Source organism: Neovison vison, chromosome 9 (assembly GCF_020171115.1).
Source record: "Neovison vison isolate M4711 chromosome 9, ASM_NN_V1, whole genome shotgun sequence".
Lineage (NCBI taxonomy): Eukaryota > Metazoa > Chordata > Mammalia > Carnivora > Mustelidae > Neogale > Neogale vison.
Window position 1 is genome coordinate 19,183,955 of NC_058099.1, and position 23,836 is coordinate 19,207,790.

At 54.5% G+C, this 23,836-nt stretch overlaps 2 protein-coding genes across 4 annotated transcripts; both read right to left on the reverse strand.

The window, feature by feature from the left end:
- Positions 1-1,653: 1,653 nt before the first annotated feature.
- On the reverse strand, positions 1,654-8,530 carry LOC122916859 (alpha-1-acid glycoprotein-like). 2 transcript variants are annotated; one of them, XM_044264247.1, is made up of 7 exons: positions 8,407-8,530; positions 4,711-4,826; positions 4,135-4,277; positions 3,840-3,910; positions 2,963-3,070; positions 2,712-2,815; positions 1,654-1,856 (listed from the first exon to the last, which is right to left on the reverse strand). In XM_044264247.1, exons 2-7 carry the CDS (start codon positions 4,822-4,824, stop codon positions 1,779-1,781), a joined length of 618 nt encoding a protein of 205 aa, XP_044120182.1. In that variant the 5' UTR covers positions 4,825-4,826; positions 8,407-8,530; the 3' UTR covers positions 1,654-1,778. The 2 variants fall into 2 exon arrangements, with proteins under 2 accessions (XP_044120182.1, XP_044120181.1); XM_044264246.1 differs by lacking the exon at positions 8,407-8,530 and having other exon boundaries at positions 4,711-4,850.
- Positions 8,531-13,686: 5,156 nt separating this feature from the next.
- On the reverse strand, positions 13,687-20,520 carry LOC122916860 (alpha-1-acid glycoprotein-like). Of its 2 annotated transcripts, XM_044264250.1 has the most exons (7): positions 20,443-20,520; positions 16,744-16,859; positions 16,168-16,310; positions 15,873-15,943; positions 14,996-15,103; positions 14,745-14,848; positions 13,687-13,889 (listed from the first exon to the last, which is right to left on the reverse strand). In XM_044264250.1, exons 2-7 carry the CDS (start codon positions 16,855-16,857, stop codon positions 13,812-13,814), a joined length of 618 nt encoding a protein of 205 aa, XP_044120185.1. In that variant the 5' UTR covers positions 16,858-16,859; positions 20,443-20,520; the 3' UTR covers positions 13,687-13,811. The 2 variants fall into 2 exon arrangements, with proteins under 2 accessions (XP_044120185.1, XP_044120184.1); XM_044264249.1 differs by lacking the exon at positions 20,443-20,520 and having other exon boundaries at positions 16,744-16,883.
- Positions 20,521-23,836: the final 3,316 nt, after the last annotated feature.

Consider the following 23,836-nt stretch of genomic DNA (forward strand, 5'->3'; position numbering starts at 1 on the left):
CTTACTGAGGTCAGAGCTGGTAGGAGATGCACAGCACATTGGTGTCTGCCAAAGCAGGAGCCTGGACTCTCTTTCCAGTGCTCTGCCTAGTAGCAGACAGCCACACCAGCCACCCTTTCCTGAGTACCCAGTAGACACCGATCCTTGAGCTTAGTATTCGGCATGGCAGGCTCACACAGGGCACATGCCAGCCCCCCGGACCCCTGCCATGTGCCCCCTTCCTGGACGAGATACTGAGGTCCCAGAGGCTTGCCTGCACCGTCTCTCAACGTCTGACTCCGAAGTCGGTTTTCTCGGGTACTGCACTTCCTTCCTACGCTGCCAGAGCTTCTCGCCGACCCGCCGACCCCAGCTGCATCCTCCCTTCATTTTTTCTCCAGCCCCCCAACCCCAACCAGTCATTGTGGCTGACCACCACACTCGCTGCTCCCTACCCACCAAGGCCTGTTTCTATTTCACTTTTCAGTGGGTCCTTCTCAGTGGAGTTGAAAATGGCAATTAGCTGAGAAGAGAAGATTTCTGGTAGGTTCTGAGCCTCCGGGTCCCCCGACCTGGGTGCCAAGAGGCTTTGCAGGGAGATGAAGGTGGGAAGGGGGAGCCGAGGGTGTGGCAGTAGGGATCCAGGGCAGCGTCCCCCGCCGAGGTGTCCCAGGCATAGCGTGGCTCCTGCTTTGACCAAAGGATGTGGCAGGTGTGGGTCTGTGCGTCCACGCTATTGGGAGGGCGATTGCCGAGAAGCCAAGGGAACGGGTGTCAGGTGCCACAGTTATGGTCCCGTCCCTCTAGATAGCTTGGGCCACTCATGCACAGAATTGTATGAAAAATGTGGCCCCAGCTTTTCTGCCGCCCCCCACCCAGGTGGTGCATCTTCCCACCCGTGCCACTAACTCACAGGGCTTTTGGGCATGTGAGGAAGCCGACCTTCCTTGCTGGACTCCCAGTGTCGGGGGCTCTGTTTTCTTTGTGCCTCCAAGTGGGCTTGCCTCCAACGTGGCCCCATCTCCAGGGCTCCGAACGTATTTGTAAGATGGTTGATTTTTAGGGACCAACCTCTCCACTAGGTGTATCCTTGTGGGCATCAGATGGGCACCCCAAGGACACTCTGGAGACACTCTTGGCCCCGAGGCCACTGCCCCTTCCTGTCCTGCCCCTGCCCAGGCGCCCTCCTCTTGCCAGGATGCTCACAGCAGCCTGTGCCAGAGTCTGCGTCCAGCCGGCTCCCTCCCAATTCGCCTCCCCAGATGGCCACGGTGAGGTCTGATGGGCGGTCCCGCACGCCTGGTACCACCTGCTGCAGTCCTCCACCCGACGCCCCACCCTCATTTACCTGAACTCCTACCGGGGCGCTCTGCCTCTGTTTGCCAAACATCCTCCCAGATCCTTGGCTTGCAGCTGGAAGAGCAGGTGTGCAAACCTCCAAATCTTTCTAGGCAGGTTCAGATTCCCCTTCCAGGAAGCCTTCCCAGACTTCATTGCAGAAGGAACCTCCCCATGCTGGGTTCCCACAACATTCTGTTCCCGTCATCCCCCCAGTCATGCTGGATAGGACAGCGGGGGCTCTTCCCACCAAGGGCTGGGCCTTATGCCCTGATCAGCGAGGGCTCAGCTCAGGGAGGGTTTCAACACCTATGAATGAATGAATGAATGACAACATGAGCAAACGAGCCCCTGCCTCCTGTTTCAAAGGCAGAAGCTTTATTAATGCACCTGAGACAAAAACATCATGTACAAAAGGGGTGGGCCTAGGGCTGAGGATGGGCCCCACGGTCCCCAGGGTCCTAGTCCAACGCTGTGTGTTCCTCCTTTTCCTTCTGCCTTTCTTCCTTGTGCTGCTTCTCCAGCGGCCCACACAGATCCTGGAAGACAGTGAGAGGGGAGCCTGGTGACGCGAGGGGCTCTTGTGAGGGCAAGGGTGGATGAGCTCCGGACTGTGGCGCCAGCTCAGGGACCCTGGGCGAGGCACGGTCCAGCTCTGAGCCTCAGCTTCTTGCACTCCAGAGAGGCTTTACAAAGCGCTGCTGTGTACTGAGGATTCGCCAAGCCCCTGGGCTGATCTGGATTCCTGAGCACATGATATAACCGAGGTTCAGGGGGCCTTGCGGCCTGTCTGCGGTCCCCCAGCCAGTGGATGGGGAAGGCAGGCTGCACACCAGAGCCAGTTGGTGCTGTGTGCCCAGGCCTTTCCTGCAGCTGCCAGGAGTGGGGACTGGAGGAGCTTTAGGATGCTGGTGGGCAGGAGAGATGGCCTCAGGTGGCCAACGGAGACCTTTTTACTTTGATGATAATAAAAGTATATCATGCCTATCTGAAAAAGTATAGCCCACTCAGCAGCTCTGTGATTTTAGAGATTGCCTTATAGGACACGACCAAGGAAAGCCTCTGACGTATCTGATGTCTGGGCCGTGGCCGGCAGGTGTAAGCGATAATCACCCTTGTGTGTTTCCCTGTCAAATTCCCACTGCCACCCTATTCCCACTGTTCCTCCTCCCTTCCTGTCCTCCCTGTTTCCCAGGGACTTTCCCTCCTGGGCCCTCAACTTTTGGGCCTCTGGGGAGCTCAGCTGTCCCTGCAGGGAGGCAGGTGCTTAAAAGTAGGACATCCTGCCTCACTATGCAGCCTTGGCCGGCTGGTCTCCCTATCCAGGCCTCTGGGGCTGCCCCCAGGCAGGATGGCTCCGATGGCGGGCATAGCCTAGTCTGCACTGCGTTCACCTTTTTCGCATCAGTGTAATTGATCTCCGACCTCTGCATGCCTAAGCACGTGATGGCTTCATGGAAAACTCTCATTTGTTCCTCAGTCACTTCTGCCTTGTCAGCTGCAGGAGGGAACAAGGGGGCTGGGTGAGCATGCCGGGGGCCTCGCTGGGGCTCAGGGGAGGGCGGGGGTTCTGGGGGCCCAGCCACAGGGACAGGTGGTCTGCTGGGTGAGGTCGGGTTGGGGTGGACATTGGAACGGTGCTTACCATAGAAGGACAGTCCCTTGTTCTGCTCATCCTTCAGGGAGAAGCCAAGCATGAAGATCTTAGGATCCTTAGTGAGCAGGAGATCGGCAAACACTTCTTTGCCAGACTCTGGAGAAGAAAACTTCTGGGTGAGACCACATAGCACAATGGGTCTGACCATGAGTGTTCCCGTGGCCCCCCCAGGGGTCAGTGAAGGCTGGGAGTTCACCTGGGCCAACGACCTTCACTCCCTCTGTGTGCCGGGCCTTGCAAAGAGTTGTGGAATCGTAGGAGCCTCGTGCTGACTGTGGCTGTCAGGGCCTTTCTCCCCATTTTCCAGATGAGAAAAGTGAGGCACAGACAGGAGCCTCAGGGCTGCCCAGGGCTGTTGGTTTAATACCACCAGCATTTGTATGCTCCTACTATGTGCCCTCTCTGGGGCGATGGTGGGGACAGGAGTGGGGTCACTCCCTGCCTGACACAGACTGCCACCCTCAGGTCCCAAAGGGGAAAGAGTAGTGGAGAGAGGCAGGCCTGCAGCCAGCCCTCAGTTTGAATTCTAGTTCTAATTACAGGCTGTGTGACTTCAGGGAAACAACTGACCTCTCTGTTTCTCTGTTTCCTCAGCTGATCGCTGTCAGGTCCTCCTAAGATTGTGAGTCTCAGGTGGGTTAATCCTAGTAAAATTACTTCAAACAGTGCCTGGCACATAGAGCTCAAATCTGGGGACGGTTATTACTTGTTACTGCAGTGTGGAGACCCTGGGACATCAGAAATGTAGGAGGAAGGCCTGACCTGGGTTCTTTGTGGCTTCGCCCCAGCACTGACCCTATTGTCTGGTCCATCCACAGGTCCCCATGACACACCCCAGTCCTCCCGCCTGAGCGCTGGTCCTCACCGTGTTTGGACAGGGTCCCATTTTCCCTCTGGACCTTCAGATAGCTGGAGTTATAGATGCACTTGTTCCCACTACAGCCAGACAGAAGAAGGGTGAAAAAGAGGAGGATCATTGAGAAGAAGTGGACAAGCACCGGTCGCTATCATCGAGGGCAAGAGTTGGGCCGACTAGTCCGCCCTCCTCATCCACGGATGAAAAGGCTGAGGTCAGGAGGAAGGAGGGACTTGCTCGAGGTTTCCCAGCAGCTAGGAACAGAAGCTGGGGCTGGGGGCAAGCTGGTATGTGGGGGTCTTACATGGTTAGGTACTCTCCGAGCAGTATTGTGTCGTCCGTATGGTTGGGAGTGAAATAGAAGAAGGCCGCATGGATTGTTCTCGCTGACTGGTTGAACTCCGGGTTGCGGAAGGCCGAGGAGAGATAAAACCACTTGCCAGAGATCTGGGGAGAAGCCAAGATCTGATGACAAAGGCTGGGAGCCGAATGCCCCTGCCTGCCAGCCAGCCAGGTACAAAGATGTCCCCCTCCTTTTTACACGCAGGGAGACTGGGGCCCCAGGCGAGGAGGGCACACGCAGGAGCTCACTCTGAGGGTCAGGAACCTCCCCAGACACTGGGTGGCCCTCCGGGCCCAGGACAGGATGTCCCCTCTGAGGGAACTTGCCATGAGGCTTCTGAGTTAGGAAGCAGAAGAATGCGTCCAGAGCCTGGTCAGAAGGTCACCCCAGGACCCAGGAGAGAAGAGGGCAGAAGCAGGCAGTAGCAGGCAGAATCAGACGGGGGGGTGGGGGGGGCGGCGTCCACAAACCAGCGGGAGAAGGGGAGCCCAGGGAAGGAGGCAGCTGCCCCTGTTGCTCGGGGGCCGAGGGACGCACCTGGTCCAGGGTGGCATTGGTGATGGGCGCTGCTGTGAGGTTGGCACACACTGGGCTCTGGGCATGCAGCAGAGGAAGGAGGCTCAGGGCAGCAAGGGCCCAGGACAGCGCCATGCCTAGATGGAGAGACACCTGGAGTCAGGCAGAGCTGCTGGTGGGAGGGGACAGTGATTTTATAATGAGCTGTGGGAGGAGCCCTGGAGCCCCCCTGGTGACACAGTCCTTGAGCTCTTGTGAAATGCTTTGCACAAATCCTCCCCTCCCTCCCCCAAAGCCCACTGTAGCTAAAGCCTCCAAACCTTGGTCTAATTCAGAACCCTGACCTGAAGGGTTACAGGGGCCCCAAGGTCAGGCTGTTCAAAGCCAAGCTGAGTGTGGGCTGGAGTGGTATCATGAAACGTGTGTAGATTTCAGTAGAGGGACCTCTAAGCAAGCTAAGAGGTTTTTTCCTTTTGTTTTGTTTTGTTTGTTTTAAGATTTTATTTATTTATTTGATACAGAGAGAGAGATCACAAGTAGGCAGAGAGGCAGGCAGAGAGAGAGGAGGAAGTAGGCTCCCCACCAAGCAGAGAGCCCGATGTGGGTCTCGATCTCAGGACCCTGAGATCATGACCTGAGCCCAAAGAAGATTCTTTACTGACTTTACCCAATTTGTGTCTCCCTGAGCATCCAGAGTGAAAGCCAGACATAATGCTGAAAGTGATTTAGACAGTTCCCAGACTAGGTGGCATGGGGGTGGGTGATGGGGAGAGGCTCTGGAGTAGGGGTAAGGAAAACCATGGATTCCATTCCAGCAGAGTGTGGTGACAACCATGGGGGAACAAAAGTCCATTGGGGGAGGGTGGTGCCAACCAACACTCGGAGGCAGGGATCCTTCTACAAGGAGGAGGTGTCCAAGTTACACGTCTATTTCCAGTAAATGTGGTGTTACCTGAACTAGCTCCCAACATCTAAAACAAGAAATGATGCACGTGTGGTCTCCACCCCCTGCCATGGAACAGGAAGGTGGCCTCTGTCGTCACCAGGAGGTCCCCAGGCCCCGACAGTGCCCAGCACCCCAGATGTGCGCATCCACAGTCCATGAGTGTTTCTGCCTGACCGGGTCAGATCTTTAGCCCTATGAACGAATACTTCCCCAAAGCCTTCTTATGTTATGTTACAGTTTTGTATCCCTGTTCATTTCATATATTTTGAGTCATTTCCCATGTTTCCGTGTAGTCAGTGGTTATAATTTTAATGGATGCACACCCCTGTCGTGCTCTTCCTAGGTTCCCCGTACTTAATGGTGCCCTCTCTTTATATCCGTAGCATTTTATTTTTTTCCAGCTTTATAGAGAGAGAATTGCCTCTAGCATTTCGTATGGTGATGTTCACCATTCCTCGCGGTGAATGCCACGAGTCAGAAAGCGACCAAATCCCTTTCTACCATGCCCTACCATTCAAGAGAGAGAAAAACATGTCACGGACAAGACTATGATGTTATTCTGCTATTCGAAATAGCCAAAAACCAGAAACAGTTCAAATGCCAGTCGTCAGGAAAATGGAAAGACAGATTGTAACAGTTTCATAGAGGGAATACTATGTAGCAATCAAAAGGAACCAACTACTGGCATATAAGACAACAGCCGTGAATCTCCAAAACATTCTGCTGAACAAAAAAAGCCAGACTCATCAAGCACATACTGTTTGGTTCCAGGTACAGAATGTTCTCAAACCCCCCAAACTGATCTAGAATGGCAGAAATCAGACCGGTGGTTGCCTCGGGCAAGGAGGGCAGTCTGAGGGCCAGAGGCTGGAAGAGCACTTTCTGAGGTCCGTGGCCGTATGCCCCATTTCCACCGCAGGGGTGGTTACGAGCATAATGCACATTTGTGAAAACTCGCTGAACCCTGAACCTAAAATGTGTGCGTTTTATTGTATGCCAATTACACCTCAATTAAGCTGATTAAAAAAAAAAAACCTCTCTCCCCAAAGAGAGATGACAAAACACATGACAAATCAAAAACACGAACATTGTCTAATGTGGTGCCAATTTGGTGACACAGAGGAGTCCCCTCCTCCACATCCTTGTCAGAAGTGGGATTTCCTCTTTTCTTTGCTCTTTTTTTTTTTTTTTTTTGCCAGCTCACTTGGTGTTTTGGATGGGCATTGCCCTAATTTGAGTCTTGAGAAAAGGAGCGGAGTTCGTCAGCGGGGAAGAGTGGAGGGCAGAGAACGTGGGGCGTGCGGAGGACCTGGGTCCGAGTGGCCGGCAGTGGGATGGCGTGGGAGTGACGGGACCCATGCTGGAGAGGTTGGCGGGAACCGAGCCTGCAGGGCACAGGAGCCGGGCTGGGGAGTCTGCCCTGGACCCCGCAGGAATCAGGAGAAATGGGAAGGTTTTAAGCGAGGTGGGAGACGAGTAGTCGATTTGCTCTTTAGAAAGTTCCCTCTGGGGGCGCCTGGGTGGCTCAGTGGGTTAAGCCGCTGCCTTCGGTTCAGGTCATGATCTCGGGGTCCTGGGATTGAGTCCCGCATCGGGCTCTCTGCTCAGCAAGGAGCCTACTTCCCTCTCTCTCTCTCTCTCTGCATACCTCTCTGCCTACTTGTGATCTCTGTCAAATAAATAAATAAAATCTTAAAAAAAAAAAAAGAAAAAGAAAGTTCCCTCTGGGCGGGGAAGATTGGGGGGTCAGGGTAGGGAGCCAGGTGCCGTCCCAGCGGTCCCGGTGTGAGATGATGCGACTGGGGCGGACTGGAGACCCTGCTTCTCTCAGCGGGGAGCTGACTGTTACAGGGAGAGCGCCCCCGTTACCCTGGGCCATGGGGCTTCTGCTCAGAGCTTTAGAGGATGTCCCGTACCACACACGCACACACACATGAACACACACACACATCCATGCACACACGTGCACACACTCATACACACATCCATGCACATGTCCATGCACACACACAAAGTTTATTAAGTAACAGAGAAGCCTGCCTGTCACTGGGGATCTGGTGCCCGGTACTGGCACGAGAGTGACCCACAGCCCTAAACCTCCTTCTTCACAACCGACGCTGGTCAGGCCCCAGGCCAACAACTCTTCCCTCTTGTGCCCTGTCCTTGAATCACACTCCGTGGCCCTGTGTGTGCTGAGTAGCGTAGAGAGAAATGAATGCTTTCTCTCGCAGCAAGTAAATGGAGCCCCATTCAGAAGGAAGGAGGGGTCCTCGCTGTCACTCAGGTACCCCTGGAGGTCTCTGTCTCCTCCCAAGAGGCTCTCCAAGTAGCTCCTTCAAGTGCACCCAGCACCACCCCCGCCCGATGCAGTACCATTTTCTCCATCTTCCTACAACCTCAGGGATGCCATAGTACCTCTGTGGGACGAGCATCTGGACACCCCTCCCTGCCCGCCCCTCCAACTGGCCCAGGCCCAATGCCAAGAGAAGTTTGGCAGGAAATATGATGAAAACGTATCACACCCAACAGAGCTCCTGCTCACAGTAAGTGTGCAAGACCCCGTAGCTGCGATTATTTGGAAAGGTGCTACGTATTGGGTTGAACTACAGGAAACTGCTTCTTCATAGAGCGGTTGAATACCATTCCATGTGAGACGATTCACCCTGCTATTACAGAACAATAGCTCGAACTGTGGTAGCAAGCAGGGAAGGGCTTAGCACCCCCATTGTGCAGAGGGAGAAACTGAGGCCCAGAGTGAAGGAATGACTCACCAAGACCATGTCCCGGTCAGGAAGCAGGGACTGGAATCCACCTGCCAGCCTCTCCCCTTCTTGCTTGCCCTCCGTCCTTTTCCCAGCACGGGGCAGCTGGTCATTGGTGGAAAGTGACTGTCCACGGCGGTGGCTTGATTCATTGTGGACAGAGCAAACACAGGATGGCCCCACTGGGAAGTCTACTCTGGCTGTTTCCTGACACTCAGTTGTGCAACAGGAGACTGGGACCATAGCACCTGCCAGGGCAGGGTGGGGGATGGGCAGGGTGGGGAGCTGGCCTTCCCCAGATTCAGGTCACCCTAGGAGGAAAGGGGTGCTATGGGAAAGCCCCCACAGGTGGGTCTGAGCAGATGGCAGAGAAGAATATTAAAGTCCAGCTTTGTTCTCATCAGATGCTGGGTCCGAAGGAGGGGGAGGCAATGGGGGCCAGGCCGTGCTGGGCCATTGTCCCTCGCTTTGGAGTAGGTTTTTGTGCCACAACCAGGACGTGAAGAGCAGCTTAAGCAGGGAGAGGCTGCCTGCCTGGGGGCTAGGGAGCTCCGTGTATCAGGCGTGTACCCTACACTGCCCACGTCTGACCCTGGGGCGGCGGGGAGCAGTAAGATAAGCCGCCTGACCAGCGGGGAGGCACTGAGGCACCCCAGGGGAAGAGTGTTTCCAGGGACCTGCCTCCATGATGGCCCCATAAATGACAATCGTGATGATAATGGAGAGAATGATGGTGGTGGTGCTGGTGATGGAGATCATGGTGATGGTGATGGTGGTGGTGATGGTGGTGATGGTTATAATGACAGTCATAGTAGTGATGGTAGTTATGATGGTGATAATGGTGCTGGTGATGCTGATGATGGTGGTGATGCTGGTCATGGTGATGGTGGGTAGTGATAATGGTGATGACATTGGTGATGGTGATGGTGGTGACAATAGTGATGATGGTGTTGGTGATGTTGATGGTAATGATGGTGATGAGGGTGATGATGATGGTGATGGTGATGGTGATGATGATGATAATGGTGGTGATGATGGTGATGATCATGATGGTGGTGATGGTGGTGGTGATGATGGTGATGAAGATCATGGTGGTGAAGATGATGGTAGTGATGACGATGATTGTGATGGTGATAGTGGTGATGATGGTGATGATCATGATGGTGGTGATGGTGGTAATGATGATGATGATAATGGTGATTATGATGGTGATGGAGGTGATGGTGATGGTGATGATGATAATGGTGGTGATGATGCTGATGATGATGGTAGTGGGGATGATGGTGATGATGCTGGTGATGGTGATGATGGTGATGAAGGTTGTGGTGGTGATGGTGATGTGTAATGATGGGAACGGCAATCATAATGGTGATGATGAATATGAGGGTAGTGGCTTCTGGTTATTGAGCAGTCACTCTGCGCAAAGAGATGTCTGTTAAATCGTCTGTTGTAGGACTCAGAGTGACCAGTGGCAAAGCCCACAGGTGAATATTTTCAGCTCTGTGGGCCATACAGTCTCTGGTAGTGACTCACGGCCACTGTGGTAGCATGAAAGACCCTAGATGACACCTAAGCAAGCACAGCTGTGTCTGCTAGAATGTAATTCACCAGAACAGACCGTAGCTGCCCAGCCCTGCACTGGCCCGCCATCCGTTCCTGGGTCTCCTCTGATCTTGTGCTTCACACGGACCTGCTTGGCCGTTGGCCTGATTCCAGACTTCTCCCTCACCCACTGGGCTGTTGACCATATGAAATCCACCCTCAGATGACAGAAACCTGCTATGACTGAGAGAGGAGCTCATGCATGTGATGGATTACTCACTCATTCAGACACTCATCAATTGTCATTATTATCAATAGGATAATTATGATTAAAAACGTTTTTATTAGTAATATATAATTGTAATATACTTGCTAAATGTGAAATACCATATTAATTATAATTGCAGTTACATCATAAATTATGGTAACAAATATTAGTAAAAATGATTAATCTGGGAAACCAGAGTCTTTAGGGTCATGGCAGGGTTGTAGTCTCAGCCCAAGGATTTCCAGCTGGAGATTTTGAGTGAGTTAACCAGAGTCTCAGTTTCCTCTTCTGTAAAATGGAGATGATGGTCCCTGCCCGGCCTCCCCTTCAGGACTGCCGTGAACAGAGGATGGAAGGGCCTGTAAGTCCTTGGCCCCGTGTTTGGCCCCCGCCCAAGGGCTCCACTAAAGGTAGCAGTAGTTATTACAAGGCACGTTTGTTGAGTGCCTAAGTGATGGTATGAGTGAAGGGAGGCCTGTTGAGGAGTTTGCCCCAACCCTGATGTGGCTCTGCTCATGTCTCCCCTCCTGGACAGGTGAACCTGTACTCGGACCCGCCCCAGCCCAGCCACAGCATCCACACAGGGACGGTGCCCTAGGGGACCAAGGTCTTGTCCTTCACCATCCCACAACCTCACTCTGTGCTGCAGTGGTCGGGCCCTGCCGAAGCCCCACAGACCCCTGGGGCCTCAGGTGAGCGTGGGAGATGCAGTGGGGCTGGAGGGCCTTCTGCCTGAGATTCTGCTCAGGGGGCACTTGATTCCCCTTGGGGTGACACTGGCTTCAGGCCAGGCCAGGGAGGGAGGCAAGACCCTTCTCTGGGACCTTTGACTTGAAGAGGTCAGACGCAGATGTGGAAAGTGTCTTCCCTAGAGCCAGAGCAGCCTGGGGAAAGCTCTGCTGTGCACTTGGCATTGGGTGACCTTGGACCCCCTGCTGCACAGAGAGCCCTGTCACTGGGGGCCGGGCTCTGTGCCAAGGCTTCCTCAGCCCACGCAGCCCCTGCTGACTGGCCCCCCTCAACCCCCACCTGAGCGGTCAGGGGGCAGCGACGCTCCATCCAGCTGGACCTGGAAGACCTGGAGGAGCTCAACACGGCGCTCACAGAAGCCATGCAGGCCGCCGAGGGAATCTGCTCCACCACCAAGCACATGAGCCGCTCCCTCTCTGCCAACATGCGCCAGACCCAAAGCCTATGGGGGTCCTGCCTCTTCTGATTTCTGGAGACCCAGAACTGGCTGGCGGGGGCAGGCTGGTGGGCGGGCTGCTGCTGCCCCCCGGGCAGGGGATCAGCTGGAGTCACTGCTGAAGGCCCCACAGCCCCCTCCTGAGAGGTGTCCTTCTAGCTCAGGCCTTGCCTGCTGGGTGTCTCTGCTGTTCAAGGGGTGTTGGCCCGGCGGTCTGGAAAGGGAGCTTTCTAGGGGTCCGGCCCCTATAGAAAGTGCTGGGACTGAGGTCACCTTCTGCCCAGAAGTGATCTGTGGGGTCTCCTGGTCCTGCACCATCCACCTCTGGCTAATAATACGTATCTATTTTCATCATGGGGGCAAATAAAGAAGAATGAATTTTGATCTTTTTTAAAAAGAAGAAAAGAAAAAATTCCCAAAGCTGCCCACATCTGTGGTGTGTGTCCTCGACGTGTGGTTTCTTGACTCAAGTTTGTGAGGTATAAGGCTCGAAGATAAGCCGAGCCTTTCCTGCGGGGATCCGTTGAGTGCCCATTTCCACACTCTGCCTGCCTTCCTATGGGGGTTTCTCCAACCTTCCCCCACAGCCTCAGTCAGGACCTTGGGCGTTTTGACTAGAGGCTGCCAGGCCAAGCCCCTCCTTACTGAGGTCAGAGCTGGTAGGAGATGCACAGCACATTGGTGTCTGCCAAAGCAGGAGCCTGGACTCTCTTTCCAGTGCTCTGCCTAGTAGCAGACAGCCACACCAGCCACCCTTTCCTGAGTACCCAGTAGACACCGATCCTTGAGCTTAGTATTCGGCATGGCAGGCTCACACAGGGCACATGCCAGCCCCCCGGACCCCTGCCATGTGCCCCCTTCCTGGACGAGATACTGAGGTCCCAGAGGCTTGCCTGCACCGTCTCTCAACGTCTGACTCCGAAGTCGGTTTTCTCGGGTACTGCACTTCCTTCCTACGCTGCCAGAGCTTCTCGCCGACCCGCCGACCCCAGCTGCATCCTCCCTTCATTTTTTCTCCAGCCCCCCAACCCCAACCAGTCATTGTGGCTGACCACCACACTCGCTGCTCCCTACCCACCAAGGCCTGTTTCTATTTCACTTTTCAGTGGGTCCTTCTCAGTGGAGTTGAAAATGGCAATTAGCTGAGAAGAGAAGATTTCTGGTAGGTTCTGAGCCTCCGGGTCCCCCGACCTGGGTGCCAAGAGGCTTTGCAGGGAGATGAAGGTGGGAAGGGGGAGCCGAGGGTGTGGCAGTAGGGATCCAGGGCAGCGTCCCCCGCCGAGGTGTCCCAGGCATAGCGTGGCTCCTGCTTTGACCAAAGGATGTGGCAGGTGTGGGTCTGTGCGTCCACGCTATTGGGAGGGCGATTGCCGAGAAGCCAAGGGAACGGGTGTCAGGTGCCACAGTTATGGTCCCGTCCCTCTAGATAGCTTGGGCCACTCATGCACAGAATTGTATGAAAAATGTGGCCCCAGCTTTTCTGCCGCCCCCCACCCAGGTGGTGCATCTTCCCACCCGTGCCACTAACTCACAGGGCTTTTGGGCATGTGAGGAAGCCGACCTTCCTTGCTGGACTCCCAGTGTCGGGGGCTCTGTTTTCTTTGTGCCTCCAAGTGGGCTTGCCTCCAACGTGGCCCCATCTCCAGGGCTCCGAACGTATTTGTAAGATGGTTGATTTTTAGGGACCAACCTCTCCACTAGGTGTATCCTTGTGGGCATCAGATGGGCACCCCAAGGACACTCTGGAGACACTCTTGGCCCCGAGGCCACTGCCCCTTCCTGTCCTGCCCCTGCCCAGGCGCCCTCCTCTTGCCAGGATGCTCACAGCAGCCTGTGCCAGAGTCTGCGTCCAGCCGGCTCCCTCCCAATTCGCCTCCCCAGATGGCCACGGTGAGGTCTGATGGGCGGTCCCGCACGCCTGGTACCACCTGCTGCAGTCCTCCACCCGACGCCCCACCCTCATTTACCTGAACTCCTACCGGGGCGCTCTGCCTCTGTTTGCCAAACATCCTCCCAGATCCTTGGCTTGCAGCTGGAAGAGCAGGTGTGCAAACCTCCAAATCTTTCTAGGCAGGTTCAGATTCCCCTTCCAGGAAGCCTTCCCAGACTTCATTGCAGAAGGAACCTCCCCATGCTGGGTTCCCACAACATTCTGTTCCCGTCATCCCCCCAGTCATGCTGGATAGGACAGCGGGGGCTCTTCCCACCAAGGGCTGGGCCTTATGCCCTGATCAGCGAGGGCTCAGCTCAGGGAGGGTTTCAACACCTATGAATGAATGAATGAATGACAACATGAGCAAACGAGCCCCTGCCTCCTGTTTCAAAGGCAGAAGCTTTATTAATGCACCTGAGACAAAAACATCATGTACAAAAGGGGTGGGCCTAGGGCTGAGGATGGGCCCCACGGTCCCCAGGGTCCTAGTCCAACGCTGTGTGTTCCTCCTTTTCCTTCTGCCTTTCTTCCTTGTGCTGCTTCTCCAGCGGCCCACACAGATCCTGGAAGACAGTGAGAGGGGAGCCTGGTGACGCGAGGGGCTCTTGTGAGGGCAAGGGTGGATGAGCTCCGGACTGTGGCGCCAGCTCAGGGACCCTGGGCGAGGCACGGTCCAGCTCTGAGCCTCAGCTTCTTGCACTCCAGAGAGGCTTTACAAAGCGCTGCTGTGTACTGAGGATTCGCCAAGCCCCTGGGCTGATCTGGATTCCTGAGCACATGATATAACCGAGGTTCAGGGGGCCTTGCGGCCTGTCTGCGGTCCCCCAGCCAGTGGATGGGGAAGGCAGGCTGCACACCAGAGCCAGTTGGTGCTGTGTGCCCAGGCCTTTCCTGCAGCTGCCAGGAGTGGGGACTGGAGGAGCTTTAGGATGCTGGTGGGCAGGAGAGATGGCCTCAGGTGGCCAACGGAGACCTTTTTACTTTGATGATAATAAAAGTATATCATGCCTATCTGAAAAAGTATAGCCCACTCAGCAGCTCTGTGATTTTAGAGATTGCCTTATAGGACACGACCAAGGAAAGCCTCTGACGTATCTGATGTCTGGGCCGTGGCCGGCAGGTGTAAGCGATAATCACCCTTGTGTGTTTCCCTGTCAAATTCCCACTGCCACCCTATTCCCACTGTTCCTCCTCCCTTCCTGTCCTCCCTGTTTCCCAGGGACTTTCCCTCCTGGGCCCTCAACTTTTGGGCCTCTGGGGAGCTCAGCTGTCCCTGCAGGGAGGCAGGTGCTTAAAAGTAGGACATCCTGCCTCACTATGCAGCCTTGGCCGGCTGGTCTCCCTATCCAGGCCTCTGGGGCTGCCCCCAGGCAGGATGGCTCCGATGGCGGGCATAGCCTAGTCTGCACTGCGTTCACCTTTTTCGCATCAGTGTAATTGATCTCCGACCTCTGCATGCCTAAGCACGTGATGGCTTCATGGAAAACTCTCATTTGTTCCTCAGTCACTTCTGCCTTGTCAGCTGCAGGAGGGAACAAGGGGGCTGGGTGAGCATGCCGGGGGCCTCGCTGGGGCTCAGGGGAGGGCGGGGGTTCTGGGGGCCCAGCCACAGGGACAGGTGGTCTGCTGGGTGAGGTCGGGTTGGGGTGGACATTGGAACGGTGCTTACCATAGAAGGACAGTCCCTTGTTCTGCTCATCCTTCAGGGAGAAGCCAAGCATGAAGATCTTAGGATCCTTAGTGAGCAGGAGATCGGCAAACACTTCTTTGCCAGACTCTGGAGAAGAAAACTTCTGGGTGAGACCACATAGCACAATGGGTCTGACCATGAGTGTTCCCGTGGCCCCCCCAGGGGTCAGTGAAGGCTGGGAGTTCACCTGGGCCAACGACCTTCACTCCCTCTGTGTGCCGGGCCTTGCAAAGAGTTGTGGAATCGTAGGAGCCTCGTGCTGACTGTGGCTGTCAGGGCCTTTCTCCCCATTTTCCAGATGAGAAAAGTGAGGCACAGACAGGAGCCTCAGGGCTGCCCAGGGCTGTTGGTTTAATACCACCAGCATTTGTATGCTCCTACTATGTGCCCTCTCTGGGGCGATGGTGGGGACAGGAGTGGGGTCACTCCCTGCCTGACACAGACTGCCACCCTCAGGTCCCAAAGGGGAAAGAGTAGTGGAGAGAGGCAGGCCTGCAGCCAGCCCTCAGTTTGAATTCTAGTTCTAATTACAGGCTGTGTGACTTCAGGGAAACAACTGACCTCTCTGTTTCTCTGTTTCCTCAGCTGATCGCTGTCAGGTCCTCCTAAGATTGTGAGTCTCAGGTGGGTTAATCCTAGTAAAATTACTTCAAACAGTGCCTGGCACATAGAGCTCAAATCTGGGGACGGTTATTACTTGTTACTGCAGTGTGGAGACCCTGGGACATCAGAAATGTAGGAGGAAGGCCTGACCTGGGTTCTTTGTGGCTTCGCCCCAGCACTGACCCTATTGTCTGGTCCATCCACAGGTCCCCATGACACACCCCAGTCCTCCCGCCTGAGCGCTGGTCCTCACCGTGTTTGGACAGGGTCCCATTTTCCCTCTGGACCTTCAGATAGCTGGAGTTATAGATGCACTTGTTCCCACTACAGCCAGACAGAAGAAGGGTGAAAAAGAGGAGGATCATTGAGAAGAAGTGGACAAGCACCGGTCGCTATCATCGAGGGCAAGAGTTGGGCCGACTAGTCCGCCCTCCTCATCCACGGATGAAAAGGCTGAGGTCAGGAGGAAGGAGGGACTTGCTCGAGGTTTCCCAGCAGCTAGGAACAGAAGCTGGGGCTGGGGGCAAGCTGGTATGTGGGGGTCTTACATGGTTAGGTACTCTCCGAGCAGTATTGTGTCGTCCGTATGGTTGGGAGTGAAATAGAAGAAGGCCGCATGGATTGTTCTCGCTGACTGGTTGAACTCCGGGTTGCGGAAGGCCGAGGAGAGATAAAACCACTTGCCAGAGATCTGGGGAGAAGCCAAGATCTGATGACAAAGGCTGGGAGCCGAATGCCCCTGCCTGCCAGCCAGCCAGGTACAAAGATGTCCCCCTCCTTTTTACACGCAGGGAGACTGGGGCCCCAGGCGAGGAGGGCACACGCAGGAGCTCACTCTGAGGGTCAGGAACCTCCCCAGACACTGGGTGGCCCTCCGGGCCCAGGACAGGATGTCCCCTCTGAGGGAACTTGCCATGAGGCTTCTGAGTTAGGAAGCAGAAGAATGCGTCCAGAGCCTGGTCAGAAGGTCACCCCAGGACCCAGGAGAGAAGAGGGCAGAAGCAGGCAGTAGCAGGCAGAATCAGACGGGGGGGTGGGGGGGGCGGCGTCCACAAACCAGCGGGAGAAGGGGAGCCCAGGGAAGGAGGCAGCTGCCCCTGTTGCTCGGGGGCCGAGGGACGCACCTGGTCCAGGGTGGCATTGGTGATGGGCGCTGCTGTGAGGTTGGCACACACTGGGCTCTGGGCATGCAGCAGAGGAAGGAGGCTCAGGGCAGCAAGGGCCCAGGACAGCGCCATGCCTAGATGGAGAGACACCTGGAGTCAGGCAGAGCTGCTGGTGGGAGGGGACAGTGATTTTATAATGAGCTGTGGGAGGAGCCCTGGAGCCCCCCTGGTGACACAGTCCTTGAGCTCTTGTGAAATGCTTTGCACAAATCCTCCCCTCCCTCCCCCAAAGCCCACTGTAGCTAAAGCCTCCAAACCTTGGTCTAATTCAGAACCCTGACCTGAAGGGTTACAGGGGCCCCAAGGTCAGGCTGTTCAAAGCCAAGCTGAGTGTGGGCTGGAGTGGTATCATGAAACGTGTGTAGATTTCAGTAGAGGGACCTCTAAGCAAGCTAAGAGGTTTTTTCCTTTTGTTTTGTTTTGTTTGTTTTAAGATTTTATTTATTTATTTGATACAGAGAGAGAGATCACAAGTAGGCAGAGAGGCAGGCAGAGAGAGAGGAGGAAGTAGGCTCCCCACCAAGCAGAGAGCCCGATGTGGGTCTCGATCTCAGGACCCTGAGATCATGACCTGAGCCCAAAGAAGATTCTTTACTGACTTTACCCAATTTGTGTCTCCCTGAGCATCCAGAGTGAAAGCCAGACATAATGCTGAAAGTGATTTAGACAGTTCCCAGACTAGGTGGCATGGGGGTGGGTGATGGGGAGAGGCTCTGGAGTAGGGGTAAGGAAAACCATGGATTCCATTCCAGCAGAGTGTGGTGACAACCATGGGGGAACAAAAGTCCATTGGGGGAGGGTGGTGCCAACCAACACTCGGAGGCAGGGATCCTTCTACAAGGAGGAGGTGTCCAAGTTACACGTCTATTTCCAGTAAATGTGGTGTTACCTGAACTAGCTCCCAACATCTAAAACAAGAAATGATGCACGTGTGGTCTCCACCCCCTGCCATGGAACAGGAAGGTGGCCTCTGTCGTCACCAGGAGGTCCCCAGGCCCCGACAGTGCCCAGCACCCCAGATGTGCGCATCCACAGTCCATGAGTGTTTCTGCCTGACCGGGTCAGATCTTTAGCCCTATGAACGAATACTTCCCCAAAGCCTTCTTATGTTATGTTACAGTTTTGTATCCCTGTTCATTTCATATATTTTGAGTCATTTCCCATGTTTCCGTGTAGTCAGTGGTTATAATTTTAATGGATGCACACCCCTGTCGTGCTCTTCCTAGGTTCCCCGTACTTAATGGTGCCCTCTCTTTATATCCGTAGCATTTTATTTTTTTCCAGCTTTATAGAGAGAGAATTGCCTCTAGCATTTCGTATGGTGATGTTCACCATTCCTCGCGGTGAATGCCACGAGTCAGAAAGCGACCAAATCCCTTTCTACCATGCCCTACCATTCAAGAGAGAGAAAAACATGTCACGGACAAGACTATGATGTTATTCTGCTATTCGAAATAGCCAAAAACCAGAAACAGTTCAAATGCCAGTCGTCAGGAAAATGGAAAGACAGATTGTAACAGTTTCATAGAGGGAATACTATGTAGCAATCAAAAGGAACCAACTACTGGCATATAAGACAACAGCCGTGAATCTCCAAAACATTCTGCTGAACAAAAAAAGCCAGACTCATCAAGCACATACTGTTTGGTTCCAGGTACAGAATGTTCTCAAACCCCCCAAACTGATCTAGAATGGCAGAAATCAGACCGGTGGTTGCCTCGGGCAAGGAGGGCAGTCTGAGGGCCAGAGGTTGGAAGAGCACTTTCTGAGGTCCGTGGCCGTATGCCCCATTTCCACCGCAGGGGTGGTTACGAGCATAATGCACATTTGTGAAAACTCGCTGAACCCTGAACCTAAAATGTGTGCGTTTTATTGTATGCCAATTACACCTCAATTAAGCTGATTAAAAAAAAAAAACCTCTCTCCCCAAAGAGAGATGACAAAACACATGACAAATCAAAAACACGAACATTGTCTAATGTGGTGCCAATTTGGTGACACAGAGGAGTCCCCTCCTCCACATCCTTGTCAGAAGTGGGATTTCCTCTTTTCTTTGCTCTTTTTTTTTTTTTTTTTGCCAGCTCACTTGGTGTTTTGGATGGGCATTGCCCTAATTTGAGTCTTGAGAAAAGGAGCGGAGTTCGTCAGCGGGGAAGAGTGGAGGGCAGAGAACGTGGGGCGTGCGGAGGACCTGGGTCCGAGTGGCCGGCAGTGGGATGGCGTGGGAGTGACGGGACCCATGCTGGAGAGGTTGGCGGGAACCGAGCCTGCAGGGCACAGGAGCCGGGCTGGGGAGTCTGCCCTGGACCCCGCAGGAATCAGGAGAAATGGGAAGGTTTAAGCGAGGTGGGAGACGAGTAGTCGATTTGCTCTTTAGAAAGTTCCCTCTGGGGGCGCCTGGGTGGCTCAGTGGGTTAAGCCGCTGCCTTCGGTTCAGGTCATGATCTCGGGGTCCTGGGATTGAGTCCCGCATCGGGCTCTCTGCTCAGCAAGGAGCCTACTTCCCTCTCTCTCTCTCTCTCTGCATACCTCTCTGCCTACTTGTGATCTCTGTCAAATAAATAAATAAAATCTTAAAAAAAAAAAAAGAAAAAGAAAGTTCCATCTGGGCGGGGAAGATTGGGGGGGTCAGGGTAGGGAGCCAGGTGCCGTCCCAGCGGGTCCCGGTGTGAGATGATGCGACTGGGGCGGACTGGAGACCCTGCTTCTCTCAGCGGGGAGCTGACTGTTACAGGGAGAGCGCCCCCGTTACCCTGGGCCATGGGGCTTCTGCTCAGAGCTTTAGAGGATGTCCCGTACCACACACGCACACACACATGAACACACACACACATCCATGCACACACGTGCACACACTCATACACACATCCATGCACATGTCCATGCACACACACAAAGTTTATTAAGTAACAGAGATGCCTGCCTGTCACTGGGGATCTGGTGCCCGGTACTGGCACGAGAGTGACCCACAGCCCTAAACCTCCTTCTTCACAACCGACGCTGGTCAGGCCCCAGGCCAACAACTCTTCCCTCTTGTGCCCTGTCCTTGAATCACACTCCGTGGCCCTGTGTGTGCTGAGTAGCGTAGAGAGAAATGAATGCTTTCTCTCGCAGCAAGTAAATGGAGCCCCATTCAGAAGGAAGGAGGGGTCCTCGCTGTCACTCAGGTACCCCTGGAGGTCTCTGTCTCCTCCCAAGAGGCTCTCCAAGTAGCTCCTTCAAGTGCACCCAGCACCACCCCCGCCCGATGCAGTACCATTTTCTCCATCTTCCTACAACCTCAGGGATGCCATAGTACCTCTGTGGGACGAGCATCTGGACACCCCTCCCTGCCCGCCCCTCCAACTGGCCCAGGCCCAATGCCAAAGAGAAGTTTGGCAGGAAATATGATGAAAACGTATCACACCCAACAGAGCTCCTGCTCACAGTAAGTGTGCAAGACCCCGTAGCTGCGATTTATTTGGAAAGGTGCTACGTATTGGGTTGAACTACAGGAAACTGCTTCTTCATAGAGCGGTTGAATACCAATTCCATGTGAGACGATTCACCCTGCTATTACAGAACAATAGCTCGAACTGTGGTAGCAAGCAGGGAAGGGCTTAGCACCCCCATTGTGCAGAGGGAGAAACTGAGGCCCAGAGTGAAGGAATGACTCACCAAGACCATGTCCCGGTCAGGAAGCAGGGACTGGAATCCACCTGCCAGCCTCTCCCCTTCTTGCTTGCCCTCCGTCCTTTTCCCAGCACGGGGCAGCTGGTCATTGGTGGAAAGTGGACTGTCCACGGCGGTGGCTTGATTCATTGTGGACAGAGCAAACACAGGATGGCCCCACTGGGAAGTCTACTCTGGCTGTTCCTGACACTCAGTTGTGCAACAGGAGACTGGGACCATAGCACCTGCCAGGGCAGGGTGGGGGATGGGCAGGGTGGGGAGCTGGCCTTCCCCAGATTCAGGTCACCCTAGGAGGAAAGGGGTGCTATGGGAAAGCCCCCACAGGTGGGTCTGAGCAGATGGCAGAGAAGAATATTAAAGTCCAGCTTTGTTTCTCATCAGATGCTGGTCCGAAGGAGGGGGAGGCAATGGGGGCCAGGCCGTGCTGGGCCATTGTCCCTCGCTTTGGAGTAGGTTTTTGTGCCACAACCAGGACGTGAAGAGCAGCTTAAGCAGGGAGAGGCTGCCTGCCTGGGGGCTAGGGAGCTCCGTGTATCAGGCGTGTACCCTACACTGCCCACGTCTGACCCTGGGGCGGCGGGGAGCAGTAAGATAAGCCGCCTGACCAGCGGGGAGGCACTGAGGCACCCCAGGGGAAGAGTGTTTCCAGGGACCTGCCTCCATGATGCCCCATAAATGACAATCGTGATGATAATGGAGAGAATGATGGTGGTGGTGCTGGTGATGGAGATCATGGTGATGGTGATGGTGGTGGTGATGGTGGTGATGGTTATAATGACAGTCATAGTAGTGATGGTAGTTATGAAAACATTCTGCTGAACAAAAAAAGCCAGACTCATCAAGCACATACTGTTTGGTTCCAGGTACAGAATGTTCTCAAACCCCCCAAACTGATCTAGAATGGCAGAAATCAGACCGGTGGTTGCCTCGGGCAAGGAGGGCAGTCTGAGGGCCAGAGGCTGGAAGAGCACTTTCTGAGGTCCGTGGCCGTATGCCCCATTTCCACCGCAGGGGTGGTTACGAGCATAATGCACATTTGTGAAAACTCGCTGAACCCTGAACCTAAAATGTGTGCGTTTTATTGTATGCCAATTACACCTCAATTAAGCTGATTAAAAAAAAAAAACCTCTCTCCCCAAAGAGAGATGACAAAACACATGACAAATCAAAAACACGAACATTGTCTAATGTGGTGCCAATTTGGTGACACAGAGGAGTCCCCTCCTCCACATCCTTGTCAGAAGTGGGATTTCCTCTTTTCTTTGCTCTTTTTTTTTTTTTTTTTTGCCAGCTCACTTGGTGTTTTGGATGGGCATTGCCCTAATTTGAGTCTTGAGAAAAGGAGCGGAGTTCGTCAGCGGGGAAGAGTGGAGGGCAGAGAACGTGGGGCGTGCGGAGGACCTGGGTCCGAGTGGCCGGCAGTGGGATGGCGTGGGAGTGACGGGACCCATGCTGGAGAGGTTGGCGGGAACCGAGCCTGCAGGGCACAGGAGCCGGGCTGGGGAGTCTGCCCTGGACCCCGCAGGAATCAGGAGAAATGGGAAGGTTTTAAGCGAGGTGGGAGACGAGTAGTCGATTTGCTCTTTAGAAAGTTCCCTCTGGGGGCGCCTGGGTGGCTCAGTGGGTTAAGCCGCTGCCTTCGGTTCAGGTCATGATCTCGGGGTCCTGGGATTGAGTCCCGCATCGGGCTCTCTGCTCAGCAAGGAGCCTACTTCCCTCTCTCTCTCTCTCTCTGCATACCTCTCTGCCTACTTGTGATCTCTGTCAAATAAATAAATAAAATCTTAAAAAAAAAAAAAGAAAAAGAAAGTTCCCTCTGGGCGGGGAAGATTGGGGGGTCAGGGTAGGGAGCCAGGTGCCGTCCCAGCGGTCCCGGTGTGAGATGATGCGACTGGGGCGGACTGGAGACCCTGCTTCTCTCAGCGGGGAGCTGACTGTTACAGGGAGAGCGCCCCCGTTACCCTGGGCCATGGGGCTTCTGCTCAGAGCTTTAGAGGATGTCCCGTACCACACACGCACACACACATGAACACACACACACATCCATGCACACACGTGCACACACTCATACACACATCCATGCACATGTCCATGCACACACACAAAGTTTATTAAGTAACAGAGAAGCCTGCCTGTCACTGGGGATCTGGTGCCCGGTACTGGCACGAGAGTGACCCACAGCCCTAAACCTCCTTCTTCACAACCGACGCTGGTCAGGCCCCAGGCCAACAACTCTTCCCTCTTGTGCCCTGTCCTTGAATCACACTCCGTGGCCCTGTGTGTGCTGAGTAGCGTAGAGAGAAATGAATGCTTTCTCTCGCAGCAAGTAAATGGAGCCCCATTCAGAAGGAAGGAGGGGTCCTCGCTGTCACTCAGGTACCCCTGGAGGTCTCTGTCTCCTCCCAAGAGGCTCTCCAAGTAGCTCCTTCAAGTGCACCCAGCACCACCCCCGCCCGATGCAGTACCATTTTCTCCATCTTCCTACAACCTCAGGGATGCCATAGTACCTCTGTGGGACGAGCATCTGGACACCCCTCCCTGCCCGCCCCTCCAACTGGCCCAGGCCCAATGCCAAGAGAAGTTTGGCAGGAAATATGATGAAAACGTATCACACCCAACAGAGCTCCTGCTCACAGTAAGTGTGCAAGACCCCGTAGCTGCGATTATTTGGAAAGGTGCTACGTATTGGGTTGAACTACAGGAAACTGCTTCTTCATAGAGCGGTTGAATACCATTCCATGTGAGACGATTCACCCTGCTATTACAGAACAATAGCTCGAACTGTGGTAGCAAGCAGGGAAGGGCTTAGCACCCCCATTGTGCAGAGGGAGAAACTGAGGCCCAGAGTGAAGGAATGACTCACCAAGACCATGTCCCGGTCAGGAAGCAGGGACTGGAATCCACCTGCCAGCCTCTCCCCTTCTTGCTTGCCCTCCGTCCTTTTCCCAGCACGGGGCAGCTGGTCATTGGTGGAAAGTGACTGTCCACGGCGGTGGCTTGATTCATTGTGGACAGAGCAAACACAGGATGGCCCCACTGGGAAGTCTACTCTGGCTGTTTCCTGACACTCAGTTGTGCAACAGGAGACTGGGACCATAGCACCTGCCAGGGCAGGGTGGGGGATGGGCAGGGTGGGGAGCTGGCCTTCCCCAGATTCAGGTCACCCTAGGAGGAAAGGGGTGCTATGGGAAAGCCCCCACAGGTGGGTCTGAGCAGATGGCAGAGAAGAATATTAAAGTCCAGCTTTGTTCTCATCAGATGCTGGGTCCGAAGGAGGGGGAGGCAATGGGGGCCAGGCCGTGCTGGGCCATTGTCCCTCGCTTTGGAGTAGGTTTTTGTGCCACAACCAGGACGTGAAGAGCAGCTTAAGCAGGGAGAG

What these genes read in the sequence shown, in the direction of transcription:
- LOC122916859 (XM_044264247.1), bottom strand. Translation starts at nt 4,824, where the DNA reads ATGGCGCTGTCCTGGGCCCTTGCTGCCCTGAGCCTCCTTCCTCTGCTG. An exon ending in CTCGGAGAGTACCTAACCAT is followed by an intron (nt 3,911 to 4,134) that starts GTAAGACCCCCA and finishes GTCTGGCTGTAG; the next exon opens with TGGGAACAAGTGCATCTATA. An exon ending in TGGGACCCTGTCCAAACACG is followed by an intron (nt 3,071 to 3,839) that starts GTGAGGACCAGC and finishes TTTCTTCTCCAG; the next exon opens with AGTCTGGCAAAGAAGTGTTT.
- LOC122916860 (XM_044264250.1), bottom strand. Translation starts at nt 16,857, where the DNA reads ATGGCGCTGTCCTGGGCCCTTGCTGCCCTGAGCCTCCTTCCTCTGCTG. An exon ending in CCAATGCCACCCTGGACCAG is followed by an intron (nt 16,311 to 16,743) that starts GTGCGTCCCTCG and finishes GCTTCTCCCCAG; the next exon opens with ATCTCTGGCAAGTGGTTTTA. An exon ending in CAAGGGACTGTCCTTCTATG is followed by an intron (nt 14,849 to 14,995) that starts GTAAGCACCGTT and finishes TCCCTCCTGCAG; the next exon opens with CTGACAAGGCAGAAGTGACT.